The 13,744-nt window shown below is 53.0% G+C and overlaps 3 protein-coding genes across 3 annotated transcripts; 2 read left to right on the forward strand and 1 right to left on the reverse strand.

Annotated features, from left to right (window-relative positions):
* Positions 1 to 6,841: 6,841 nt before the first annotated feature.
* On the forward strand, positions 6,842 to 7,979 carry UMAG_02703 (putative fructose 1,6-bisphosphate 1-phosphatase; the record flags this gene model as incomplete). Its single annotated transcript, XM_011390772.1, has 2 exons — positions 6,842 to 6,984; positions 7,076 to 7,979. The coding sequence occupies 2 exons, from the start codon at positions 6,842 to 6,844 to the stop codon at positions 7,977 to 7,979; spliced, it is 1,047 nt and encodes a 348-aa protein (XP_011389074.1).
* A 756-nt stretch (positions 7,980 to 8,735) lies between these two features.
* On the reverse strand, positions 8,736 to 10,502 carry UMAG_02704 (uncharacterized protein; the record flags this gene model as incomplete). Its single annotated transcript, XM_011390773.1, has 2 exons — positions 8,736 to 9,892; positions 9,983 to 10,502. The coding sequence occupies 2 exons, from the start codon at positions 10,500 to 10,502 to the stop codon at positions 8,736 to 8,738; spliced, it is 1,677 nt and encodes a 558-aa protein (XP_011389075.1).
* Positions 10,503 to 12,130: 1,628 nt separating this feature from the next.
* UMAG_11716 (40S ribosomal protein eS21) lies at positions 12,131 to 13,531 on the forward strand (the record flags this gene model as incomplete). Its single annotated transcript, XM_011390925.1, has 3 exons — positions 12,131 to 12,145; positions 12,752 to 12,968; positions 13,500 to 13,531. The coding sequence occupies 3 exons, from the start codon at positions 12,131 to 12,133 to the stop codon at positions 13,529 to 13,531; spliced, it is 264 nt and encodes an 87-aa protein (XP_011389227.1).
* Positions 13,532 to 13,744: the final 213 nt, after the last annotated feature.

Here is a 13,744-nt window from a genome sequence, read left to right on the forward strand (position 1 = left end):
GCACGGCAGCAGAGAGAGGCGAGGAAGAAAGACAGAGAGAAAGAGGAAAGACAGGTGTCAGGAGAAGCAATCCTCAAGTAGGCGAAGGGGCTGTCGATGAGCGGCTGCTATGGAAGGGGCTCGACTCGGGTAAGAAGCATGTAAATGCAGGACAATGGCAACCAGTTGTCCACTCGAAACCAAGAAGCAGGCATTCCAGCAGCATTCAGCATGTCGCGACGCTAAGAGCGAACGTCAAACTGAAACAGAGTTGACGAGATGCTTCGGCGAAGGCGAAAGATTGGTGAAGCAAAACCGCAGCTAATAGCTCAACGCCGGACCAACCAAAGGCTTGAACTGTCGAAATGGATCGATGCAGATGCTAGGACGGTACTAGGTAAGCCCAATGAAGGGAGCCAGGCACGCAGGCATCAGAACGCTGTGGGAAAAGGACGCCTGATCGCAGTTCAGGAGAGTAGAGGACGTGGTGCAATGGACGAGCAGGGAGGTACCACATGCACGCCTGCTTGACAGGTCCGAGATGCAGGTGAGAGGGAATGAAGCGCTCTAGCCGAGGTGCAAGCTGCAGCACGGAATCAGTGACAAGCGAGGCCTGCGAGCCAAGGCGCGACAGCGCACAGGCAGAGAGGCAGGTGCAGCATCGGCAGCCGCAAGCATAGAAGCTAGGCCGCGAGCGTTTTACCTGGGCTAGGATGCACACTGTACAACTCTCCGCATGCACCAGGAAAAGGATGGGTGGGAAAATGCGCGTCAAGCGAGGCGGAACGTCATGATAACCTGTAGCCAGCATTTCGCAGGTCAGCAAGCGAGGCACTCAAGATGCTGGTTGTAACAGCAGTCCATCAGCCCCTTTGCCCCTTGCCCGTCGCATGCCATTCCAACGCAGGTCAGGTTACAGGATCATGTCAAGATCGCATTGGCTGCCCCTTGCCTTTGACTGATTCAGCCTTGTTCGCGTGATCGCCATTACCTTGAAACAACAAGCACGACGGATCAGACTTGGCAGCAGCAACATCGAGGAGCCGCAAGAGCTCTTTGCACCAAAGGCATCGGACGGCTCGGTACCAAAGTTCGATCCTAAGCCAAACCACATGCCAGCCCCTTGTCAGACTAGGGAAACAGGCCGAGGTGACGAGAAGAAATTCGCACTTCGGGGCTCTACGATCCCTGATCCGCATGAGAGGCGCCATCGAGATGGACATATTGAGGAAATGGGTTACGGTGCAGGCTCGCAAAGAAAGACGTTGCTGATTCCTGCCTAAACATGTTAGCCCAGCGAGGCGTGGATAAGAGCAGCAGAGAGTGAGAGGATGGCAAGAGGGCGGTCTGCAACACCGAGGCGGAGAAGGGACCTAGGCTAGCTCCGACATAGTCTGACAGCTCCAACAAGGTTCGACGGTGGAAAAGCAGCAACACTGATTGAAAAAGGGCATCTTCGGGCCGCGAGCGTGGGCAAACCCGAGCGTCTCGCAGGCAGGCAGGCAAGCAAGCAAGCAAGAAGCATGCTGGACTCGGGCTCAAGTGAGACACCGAGGCCTGAACCAACAGAGACAAAGGATGCAAGCACGATGCAATCTTCGATCAACGGCCAACAGCAAGGGCTTAAACTTGGGAGCACGAAAGCGAAAGCGCTGGAGGGGTGTGTGAGAACGAGAGAGAGAGAGAGAGAGCCAGCGAGCGCAAAATTCGAAATTCCTGGCATTGGCTGAATGGCCTGCCGAGGCTCGATAAAGAATTTCAGTTTTTTAGCAACGCAGACCCTGAGCGCGCTGCTTGTACTCGAACAGGCAATCTGGCCTGCTTGCTGCACTCCATCGAGAAATCGAAAAATGAAGCCAAAATCGAGTGCAGTCCAAGTCCAAACTGACAAGCTGCAGCGCTTAGACTCTGAAGCGCTCTCTCAGCTTCCAACTAAGTTAGATAAGCTTCTCGGGCTTGTTTGCGAGCAACGCAGTCCATGCAGCGTCCTAAGAGCAGTGCCATCAGCACCTCGAGTTTTATTTTATCTTTTTCTCCTTCCAGACTTGTCTGCACGATTTGCATCTCTTCATTCCAACCCCGTCTTGCAAGCAAGGTTTGCAAGCAAGGTCTGAAGGTGCAGCGCCTGCGATCGCTACGAACAAAGTGCGACTGGCATTCCCCCCTTTGGCCTCCCCGCCTCCCGACGAGCTCGATGCCGTCCTTTGGTGGTGTTGGCATGTCGCCGAGCCTGGATCGATTCCGCATCGATGTTAAGGAATCGATCCAAATGGCAAGACCTGCTACTCACGGTAGATCGGCAGCGGGAACATGCTTGATCTCATCGGCTCCAAGATGGAGCAATGACCGATGCAAAGCGTTACCAGCAGAACGAGCATACCGTCGATGTTCAGACGCTTCGAAATCCGAAACGATTGAGCATTGACGACGATGCAAACAACATTGGTCCCCGCGCTGCCACCGCCAGCTCCAACATAACGGACATCGACGCGTCGCGCAACCCCAACACGCGTCGCTCGCCAGATACACCAAGTGTTGGTCTCGAAGCTCGGAGCCGCGAACAGAATCGAATCGAAATTCTTTCTTTTCTCTTCTTGGCCCAACGTTGCTGCTGCGTCGCCAAGGTTCAATGCTTGGTTTGACAGCCTTTAGGAACCAGGTCCAACGGGTAGACGCCAGTCGGCCCGTCCAAAGCCCGGCTTCTGAATCCTCAAAGCTTCACCGGCGAGACTCCCATTTGAGTTAGGGCTCGACTACGGTATCAAGCAGCGGATTACAAAGAACGGTGGCGCAGCTTCGCCGCCTCGCTACCGGCATTTGGGACACCTAACGTGTTAGCGAGGCGTTGACAATGATGTGCTGTGTGGCGGATCAGGTAAGACGTGGGCATGGCCTAGAGAGAGAAGCCACAGAGCCTGGGAGCAGCCACAATCCAAAGCGTGGACAAGTAAGCTGCCGTGGCTGGAAGAAGATCAAAACCAGGCACGCCGAGCAGTCGTTTTAGAGTACTCGCCGAGCAACCCTCGACTGAGCACCTGTTATGCTCAGACCCAGAGATGATCGAGGCATTCGTTTCAGACGCAATGCCGTCAAGAGACTGTGACAGCCGCAGAGGTACTGACGGAGTACGAATTTACGGTTCATACGCCCTTTGAATTTAAAGAACACCATTGAATCAGGCCTTGTCCCGTTCAAAGCCCGACGGTCTGCAGGTCCAAGTTTGCCACTCTGAGCTAGATCTGTTCGCATCTCGTTCTTCCGCAAGCCCTACGCTGCCTTGTTCGATCCACATTCGCAGGACCTTGATTTCGGTGCAGATGGCACCCAGATCTAACTAAACTCGTCGAGCAGTACTACACGTGCTGTATCGCAATGGCTTGTATCACAATCCACTGCGATCGTGACAGGCAGCACGCTCGTCAGGTGCCATGTCTCGTTCGCGCGCTCGCAGCTCTATCGTGCGATGAGGCTGCGCTCGTCACCGAACAGAATCCAGTTCGAGGCAGGAACTACATAGCATGCAAGCTAAAGGCCGATTGGTTCTGGAGTTCTGTCAACTTCGACGTGGTAGCCGGCGGGAAGAGCAGTGAAGAGCAGGACGACAACAGCAACCCGAGAGAGGCGCCAAGCACTAGAGCATCAGGAAAGGGCGGGAGCAGAAAGGCCACGAGGCTTTTCATTTTCCCATGGCCAGAACGCTGATGTTCTATTCTTCCTTTCTCGATTCGAATTCCGCTGAATGCCCACGCGACGTCTTGGCCGAGGCGGCATTGCGATCCATGTCATTGCCACGCGGACGATGACAATGGCGCCAGCAAAACGGCAGTGTGATTCCACTGCAAGCTCGTGGCAATTTCGGCACCACTCGATGGCATGCTGGCTGCAAAGAGCCAACTTGGAACCGAGATGCCACAAGGCACAGCGTCGGACAGGCTTCATGCAGGTCCCACTTGCTTTTGCGCGCCTCTCCGACGTAGCTTATGAACCCTAAACTGCTTGCATGACAAATCTGAGGCTGGACGACGTTGAAATTCGCATGACTGCTGGAACTCACGGCTGCCCCCAACCGAGATAGGAACACGTTTCGATTGTACTCACCTTGTGTGGTGTGGAGATGCACTAAGACGGATGATCAATGTCCGGCAAGAGCGGTTCCAAGAGAGTCAAGGTATGCGATCTGAGATCGAGGAAATCAGCAAGAGATTGGTTGAGAATGGGAGATGGGAGATGGGAGATGGGAGATGGGCGATGCGTGTATGCTAGCGCTGCTTCTTTGAACTACGAAGACTCTTGTTCTCGAAGTCAGTTCTACTCGGTTTCGCTTGCTTTCTCTCTTTCCCTATCTAGTAGCTTTCTGTTTGTGTCTGTATGTGGTGTCTCGGTCGTAGCAGTTCAGTCAGGTCGGGTCAGATGGCGGTCGGAAGGGCGGGCAAAGAAGGGCGGTGCTAGTCAGATATCGGGGGAGGTGTTCCGTAGAAGAGTGGCGGTGATTGGGTCGCGAGACGTTTGGCCAAGGCTTCCAGAGTCTTGTGCAGTGCGGAGACAGTGTGAGCGGCTCAGTCAATAAGAGACCTGGCTGTGGCTGTAAGGGGCTTCGTGTACAAAGCTCCACAAACAATAGACCCTGTGTAGGACTTTGAAGTTAGGATCTTACACCGCCTTTGCCGCTTTGTAAACAATCAGTGGCTTCGTCGAGGATGGCTAGGGGTCCACTGGTGATCCGGTCGGCAAGAAGATCCCAGTACTGAGGGCAATAATTGTAGCGAGTGTTGGTTTGGCAAAGCGTCGAGCAAAGTTCGAACCAGTCGAGATTTGCAAGACAGGTGGGACAAGAAAGACGTGGGAAAAGAGAGAGCTGCGAAAATGAGGTCGAAGAAAATCGAGCCTGAGTGATGAAGTGAAAAGAAGAGGCTTGCAAACGACGAAGAGCAAAAGTCAAGATGTGCGAAAACGTTGAGATGGAGGAAGTACAGAAGGAAGCGTCGTCCAGCCTCGTTCTCGAGAAGGACCATTCAGTGTTGGCCGTTTCTGGGCTCGGCTCTGTCTCTGTCTGCGCACAGTCGCTGTCGTTTCATGACGAGGAGATGACGGGCCCACGACTTTGTGTGACTGACTGTTCTAGAAAGCCGCAGTCCTGTTTTCTGGGGTAGCCGGCTCATCGGCTTGGTTGTTGCTCAACAGCGGTTTGTGTCTCTCATCGGCTGCTTCGCCAGCCTGTGGTGGGCCAAGGCGCCGGACAAGGACGTCATCGTAGTCGTCCTGGAGTGAAGCAAGAGCGTGGGAGAGAATCTCGTTCAACCGTGGCAGGCACTTATCTTCGGTAGGGTTACGATGCTCTTCGGGAAAGGCTGCGGTGGACGCCTGCTCTGGCGGCAACGCTAGCTGAACTGGCGCTCTGCATACATGATAGGCTTTTGGGCGTGTCTATGCTATGCCTACTATGTGACCAGCAAGGCCGTATTTGCTACTAGACTGTACTGGAACTGGAGACGTATGAGCATGCAACCCTGCAGCTGGGACAGGAGACAATGGACGTGGTTGGTCAACACGATAACACTGTGGGCAGTTTACTCTTTCGTTGTTTTAGTTCTCTACCTGCATACCTCGATGCCCTGTATTGAATTGACGACAGTTTGCGCTATTGGTGACTCGCTGTGTCTCTGAGCGACCCCTTGTTGCTACGGCGCTTGGCATCGAGTGCAGGGTGAGCTGTGTCGATGTAGGATACAGGGTGTGTCGAGCGAGGACTGTACCCTGACACATCTGACGAAACATGTCAGCTGCTGGCAGATGGAAGTTGAATCTCCCGATCTGGTGCCGTGTGCCGATCCATTTGGATTAGGATATTGTGGTTGACTTTTTGACAGAATTTTACGAAACGACCGAGTATTCTCGCTGCAAAAAGATGAACCCAAGAAACAGGTTCATAGCTCGATCAGGGTGGGACTTGACTTAACCCTGGATTTACCTGTATCGCCGATTTAAGACACACCAACCGGACCTGTACACGATCTGCAAGCGAGGCAGCTCCGACATTCAAGATTACAAGGAAAGATCCGCAGGTCTGCAGGCAAACACGCATCACAGAACCCCAGCCTGTACGGCTCCAGCACCAAGATAACCCGGACCTGAACTCCCAACCGCTTTGCTGTCTATTCAGGTCTTCCGGCTGCGATTGTGGATAGAAGAGTCGTCATCACCAATTCAACGCTCAACAATCCGCTGAAACGACGCAGCCGGCGAATCGTTCTCCCTGTTCACACACTTTGTACAGCTCGACGATCAAAGACACTGAACAAAGCGAGGAAAGAATACCAGGTCGAGGCCGGTCAAGGCCAAAGTCGTATTCGTGATTAGATGGGTGAATCGGGTGATGTGCGTGGATCAAGGGTGATTCGGTTGAGGCCGCCTGATCCGGTAGTTTCCGGTTAAAACGACTCGAGCGGCTTTCAACCGCTCCGCTCAACTCCACACTGCGAACCCCACGAAATTGCATGGACGCGTCAAAGACGAGTCTGCTGGGACCCTTGCCCAGCCCGCCTTTCAGGCAGCGGTCCGCTTTCGGCAGTGGAGACTTCTGTGCGTGTGAGAGTTCGTGCGAATAATTGATTAGCCGGGCTGCAACAGCAAACCGTCCCACAGAGCTCGCTCGATCGATGCTCTGGGGCCAGAAACAGTGCAGCTTCAACATAGAGTCGGACCCAGTCGGAAGCAAGAGCCGTGGCTCAGCCTCCACCGACTCCAAGAGTTCAATTGCCAACCCTGCGCATCCTGGTGTTCAACCATCATCACCGCTCCCAAGAACATCTCAAGACACCGCCTATCAACAAACGACCGACCTCACAAACACGAATCAGACAAGATGGGCGCCGAAGACTACTCTCCTCCCGCGACCGATATCATCACACTCACACGCCATGTCCTGACCGAGGGCTTCAAGCTCAGGACAGAAAGTGCTGCTAGCGGCGACCTCACCATCCTACTTAGCTCACTGCAGACCACCTGGTAAGTACCTGCTCCTGAGCATCAACACATTCATCAAGCACAAGTTCACGCTGACTCTGAAATGGCCGTTTACCTGATGCATCGCACACAGTAAATTTATCGAGAGCAACGTGCGAAAGGCCAGCTTAATCAACCTCATCGGCGCCGCTGGCAACACCAACGTACAGGGCGAGGACCAGAAAAAGCTTGATGTTCTCTCCAATGAGATCATGATCAACGCGTTGCGGGCTTCGGGCAAGACTGCAGTTCTGGTATCGGAAGAGGATGACGAGGCTATCTTTGTCGGTGAGAAGGAGGAAGGCGGTACCTTTGAGTCGACCAAGGGCAAGTACTGCGTCGTTTTCGACCCTCTGGACGGATCCAGCAACATTGATGCCGGTGTCAATATCGGCACTATCTTTGGTATCTACCTTGTGAAGGAAGGCTCCAAGGGCACGCTTGAGGATGTGCTCCGACCTGGCCGCGAGATGGTTGCTGCTGGTTACTGCATGTACGGTTCGTCGGCCAACCTGGTCTTGACCACTGGTAACGGCGTCAACGGCTACACGCTCGACAACCAGATTGGTGAATTCATCCTCACGCACCCCAACATCCGCCTGCCAAGCCGCGGCAAGATCTACTCGGTCAACGAGGGCAACAGCATGTACTATTACGAGCCTGTGCTCAAGTATCTCGACAGCATCAAGTACCCCAAGGGCGAAGGCGCCAAGCCCTACTCTGCCCGCTACATCGGATCCATGGTTGCCGACGTCCACCGTACGCTGTTGTACGGCGGTATTTTCATCTATGCAAGCGACAAGAAGAGCAAAGACGGCAAGCTCCGCATGCTTTACGAAGCTTTCCCGATGGCATTCATCACCGAACAGGCAGGTGGCCTGGCGACTACTGGTACTCAGCGAATTCTCGACATTCAGCCCACTAGCATTCACCAACGCTGCCCCGTCTTCCTCGGCTCGAAGGACGACGTCGAGGACCTCATGAAATGCTTCCAGTGAGGTGCATATTTACTTTTTGTGATTCGTCTTGACTTTGGGTCTGTATCGCGTCCCCTTCCGCATTGCAATCGAACAAGGGAATCTAATCGTGGAGCTCAATTCGTGATTCGTCGGCTTCTGATCCTTCACGTGCTACTCAGTGATTGGGTATGTGCACATTGATTGTCATTTTGAGGTTCTGTGATTCAGACGGGCCGGCTGCTGTATTGCTACAGGTCCCAGCTGGGCTGCGGCGCCTGCGGTCTTCACTATTACGGACTCCATGGACGCGATCGTGACGCTTGCGAGCGACAGTCTGAGTGATGACTCTTGGATCGAAATCTGCGGGATCGCCAATGGCGACTGCCACGTTAGCAGCCTCACACCAGGCCAACACAGAGGATCAAAGTGCTTATGCAGACAACCGTCGAAATGTCGGCTTGCATCCTCTTTTAAATCCGGATTCCAGACCAGAGGGATCCGGATCTGGGCGCTTGAGTCTTCCTCTTTCTTTTTCGCTAACTTGGTGAGCAGACATCCTCGCACAGAAGACCAGCCATCGGAAAAGGTCACATCCTGCCTCCCACCTTGCCTGTCTTTATTGAGATTCCGGGTTGGAGTCTGTCTCAAGCGGTAGTAAGGGAAGGCGGGAAGACGAGAATACTGGAAAACCGCTTCTCCATGGGTATAAGGTATCGGCCAGGGGCGCGCTTTCTATGTAATAGAATCATATTCTGCTTAAGACGCTCTTCGTTCACAAGATAACAAAAGTGTGCATCACCAGCGATACTTGAACGAACTGATCTGGTCACCCTTGAGCATTTGAGCTTCCTCGCGGGTTGCGTAAGTTCCTCCGCCTCCCATATGCAGTCTGCGCATAAGTCCGCGGAACGCACTGGCCTGCTGGATCTCCTGGGCTCTGATTCGAGCAGCTTCAGTCTGAAGATCCTTGCCTGAGGCAAGCATGGCGGGATCGTCGGCAAGGATGGTCTCGGAGCGCTTACCAGCTTCGCGCTGTCGGTTCTCGTACTGAAGACCAAAGTAGAAGGCGACGTTACTAAGGATGCCAATGACAATGTAGGCGAGCACGATGGCGTGACCCATGATGAACCGAGGAGCGGAGCTTTTGGGATAAATGTTGGAGCTGACGGCGCCATTGATGTTACCGAATGAGATGACGACGCCGGTGATGACGGATCGCACGTATGCGCCTTCGCTGTTGTTAGCGACGATCGCGATGTTGTTGGGGATCATCGGGTAGATTCCAATTGAAGCGAGATAGACGGCGGCATAGGACAACGAAGGGTTGCGTTTTGCGTCGTTGGAAATCAGAATCACGTAACCGATTACGCCAATCACTGAGAGGACAATCGAGTAGAGCGTCCTTCGTGACGTTCGATCGGCCATGAAGCCGACGATGACCGTTACGAGACATGCAACAATGTAGATAGGGATCGAAATGAGGTTGGCGACATTGGAAGACCACCTAGGATTGATCGACTTGACCACGGTAGGGGTGAATAGACTGAACGCATAGAGCGGGCCAACACAACCGATATAGGCGCCCATTCCGGCCCACAACTTCCAATCCACGAAAGCCTTGAAGACATTGTTCCACCTGAACGTCTCGCCTGCAGCTGAAAACTGTTGATCTTGCTGCAGTCGATAAATCACGGCCCTTCGTTCGCTTTCGCTGAGGAACTTGCTCGTGTCAGGAAAGTCAGCGCAAAGCCAGAAGCTTAGAACACCAGCCAGACACGTCACTAGGCCGATCAAAATAAAAATCCAACGCCACCCACTGTATCCACCAACGCCGTCCATCTTGTTGATCGCAAAGGAGAGGAGACCTCCGAAGGCTCCAGAAACAGTTGCGGCGGAGAAGAACACCGAGGCACGGAGACCGAATTCGGAACGCTTGTACCATCCGGACAGCACTAATTGACGTCAAAACAAAGGGGAGCCCATCAAATGACATGATGGTCAGTGGACGGGTTCGAACGGCACAGTATGTGTGAAAAACTTACGGAAGTTACAGCCAGGGAAAAGTCCAGCTTCCGTGAGGCCAAGGAAGAATCGGGCGATGAGGAGGCCTTTGAAATTGCGAACGAGTCCTTGAGAAACCATGCATACGCCAACGAGCATGGTGATGACAGGGAACCAGATCGAAGGGCGAAGACGCTTGAGCAAGATGTTGGAGGGCACCTCAAAAAGGGCGTACGGGAAGAAGAAGATAGTTAGAGCGAGATTGTATTGCTGGCTGGTGAGGTTGAGCTCCTTCTCGAGTCCATAGAGACGAGCATTGCCGATCGCTGATCTGTCAAGAAAACTCATGAGATAGAGCACACAGAGCCACGGAATGAGCTTGAAGTCGATCTTCCTCATGAGTTTCTTCTCATCGACATCGGCTGGAAAGCCCTCGCCGTCGATCGAATCATATACTTCGCCGTGAGACACGGTCGAGAAAATGGTGTCGTCGGCACCCTTGACGCGCGTCTTCTCATCATACGGCGAGGAGTTGTGAGTGTCTCTGTTGGCGGAAGACATGTTGATGTGAATGTGGGATGAAGGTGGAGATTGATGAACGAATGGGAATGCGCATACCTTCATGGTTATATAGATTCAACATCAGCGACCGATCAGTGCGGGGTATACGACGCGGGGGAGGGGGTTCATAGAGACGCAGTCCGGGTGAACCAGTTCGAGTCTCGCCTGGCATGAGAGTGGGTTCGCGTTTACCACTCGCACCGTTTACAGACGAAGTAAGGCCCAAACCCCACCTTGACCCTGCATGTTGACAGCGAACGCACCTCCAAGGAGCTTTACATGAGCTAGGTAGCACCGAACGATGTAGCCAGTAAAACCGAACCAAAATTGTGGGGTGATGACGGAAGAGACGCCAAGAGTGAGTGAGTGCATCATGAATCAGGACGATGCGGACCCTCAACCCAAACCTAACAGTAGACGATAGTGCCGTGCACCACCCCAATCACGAATCACGAATCGTGAATGTGCATGTGACAGACTGTACTGTATGGCTGCGAGTGGAGATAGCCGCGCGGAGCAAGCCGACATCACGGGAGATGACAAATGCGGGGCAATTGAAAATTCGACGTGAGGCACCTTCGGTCCACGTCGCTTTACGTGCAGGTGAGCTCCCACGTTCCATTCACGATTCGATAGGAAGACAGCGTCACTCTTGCTGGCCGACTTTGTCACTTATCTTGAATTGCCCTTGAGGTTGTATTATACTACAGTCAGGCTTTTCGCAACTCTCAAAAATGAGTTTGGATTGAGAACTCAACGAACCGATGCTCGACCCCTCTCAAGTCTCCGCCCGAGTCGGCGGGCGACAACCTAACTAAGTTAGCTGTCTATCACGAATGGAATCTTGATCGAAAAGGTCGCTACACCGGTCCCAATGTACGTCTCTGCGAACACCTCTCACCAATCATGAATGACTGCATTTCGACCATGTCACGTCTTGCCGGCTGGGCCAATACTATTTGGGGACGATTAATTGCTGGCTACCTGGGCTAGCGCCAAGAACGAATCGGATGTTTCCGTAGCAGTGCTTGGCTTATCGCTTCGAAATGACCGACACGGATCCTGTGCTTGGCACCAGTCGTGACTCGTTCTAAGTTATCACCAAACCGGCGAACTCACGGCATTTTCGGAGAGAGAGCTCTTCCCGTACAACCCTATGGCAGGCCTTGACCAGTGGAAAATGCACCCTCGAGAATAACTTACAGTATCAAGCCACAATCGTGAATTAATCCGGCTTGCATGTCACCCACGCTAATTTCATTCACGATTCACGATATTCGTGATTGGCGGTGCGGCCAGGTTCAAGAATGTTAGAGTATAGAAAATGAACATGCGTGAGTCGTGAATCGTGAATCGTAGAATTTTAGTTATAAAAGTATAGTGTTAGAGTCTGTGTATAGTAGAGCTATCGGAGTCACGTGAGCAGAATTCAACTCGGAACCGAAGGAACAAAGAGAAAAATTACCAAGTCTGGCTGAGAGCCAGACCGACAAACTGTGAGAAGCTTGAACTGACAATTTCGAAGGGAAAGAGGCTGGAAAGAGTATGTATGGCCAGCCAATGTACTTGGAGAAGAGCGATTGACACCATCTCGACCTCACCATCATCACACATAACATATCGTCAAAATGGAGAACGACCGCGTAAGTTGCTGCTCTATTGTTCCACCGACAAGCAGCATCACGGCAGCAGCAGCAGCAGCAGCAGCAGCATTATGGAAGAGCACACAGCATCGACATCGGATCCAGCGTTCCACCATCACGTCGTCATGTAACCTTCTTTGCAGCCAGTCATCCAGATACTTGACGTAGTACATTCCTGCTGACGGTCATGGTCATGCTTCTAGGTACGGCAGTGGCGTCGTGATCAGAGAGCCTTCAAATTCAACCGACACGTTCCAGAGCTGACAAACACAGCCAGCATTGCTCGACACGGATTGGTGGTTGATAGAATTCTGCAGCAGTTCGGACCTTGCATTCACACCATCGCCTGTTTCCGTATGTGCTGTTTCACCTTTTACCGCGCAGCAGCAACATTCGCGGGACCAACGTCGAGGCAGGCAGTGTCACTAGTCTGATCGTCCAGATGTCTCGACCTATCCTATATGCCCTGCATCCCTACGTCGACCTTGTCTCTGAAATGCTCTTCGGCTGCTCTGTTGTTCCGATGCTTGCTTATACCTTCAGCCGACGCGCAATTGACTGACATTCACAACACCACCATCGCTTACACTCTTGTCAATCCTACAGGGTGACCTTGTCGACCTTTACGTGCCCCGAAAGTGCGCTGCCACTGGCCGCATCATCGAGGCGAAGGACCACGCTTCCGTCCAGATCGCCGTCGCTGACGTCGACGCCAACGGTCGCATGATTCCTGGCCAGTCGACCAACTTCCCCCTGTCTGGCTTCGTTCGCCAGCTCGGTGAGGGTGACGACTCGCTTAACCGTCTTGCCCAGAAGGAGGGTCGTAAGTATCACAACACCGATTCGCGCTCAACTATTCTTGGATGATCATCAGCAGCAACCGCGCGCACATTGTGCACTGGGGCAGCAATATCACATGCGGGTGGATCAGACACAAAGGAGGAAAGGACATGAGCATAGTACAGAAGCGATAAGAAAAGAATTTGCGGACTACAGACCGACGTTCCCGCCCTTGACAGTCTGCACTAGGCGCATCACACGCCCATTCGCAGGATTCCAAAACATTTTCAAAGGAGCGAAGATTAAAACTTGCATCGGATTAAGATCTCAATGCCCGGCAGGCACCCGCAAGGGAGCTTCCGCCTTCAGTGGGCCCTAGAGAGTCAGACCTTTGCTACATTCCTGTCCTATTACGACAGCTGTTAGTTCGGAAAGATGGGAACTTGAACTGGAACCACGTTTGGATATGCACAAGTGTTGACACGCGCGCCGCTCGATGATCGCTGCATCTCTTGCCCATTGTCTGACACGATCATCTGACCTCGTTTTCATCTCTCCATTCTCGCCTTTGCAGTCCTCCGCAACGTCTGGAGCTACCAGAAGTAGACTTGCCCCCACGATCCGCTTTCTGCATCCTCTGTTTCTCACTTGACGCTTTTCCTATCTCCCATCCTGGAGTAGGCTCAGGTTTTTACGCTGTCTACCTCGTCTTCATCGAGCTGGCCGCTTTGTACAATCGCCTTGACAGCACCACACCCGCTGCTGTCATCCACCCTCCAAAAATAAAACCATCAGAGACTCACTTCGTTGCGGATGCCC

The sequence above is a fragment of the Mycosarcoma maydis genome, chromosome 6 (genome assembly GCF_000328475.2).
Source record: "Mycosarcoma maydis chromosome 6, whole genome shotgun sequence".
NCBI classification, from domain to species: domain Eukaryota; kingdom Fungi; phylum Basidiomycota; class Ustilaginomycetes; order Ustilaginales; genus Mycosarcoma; species Mycosarcoma maydis.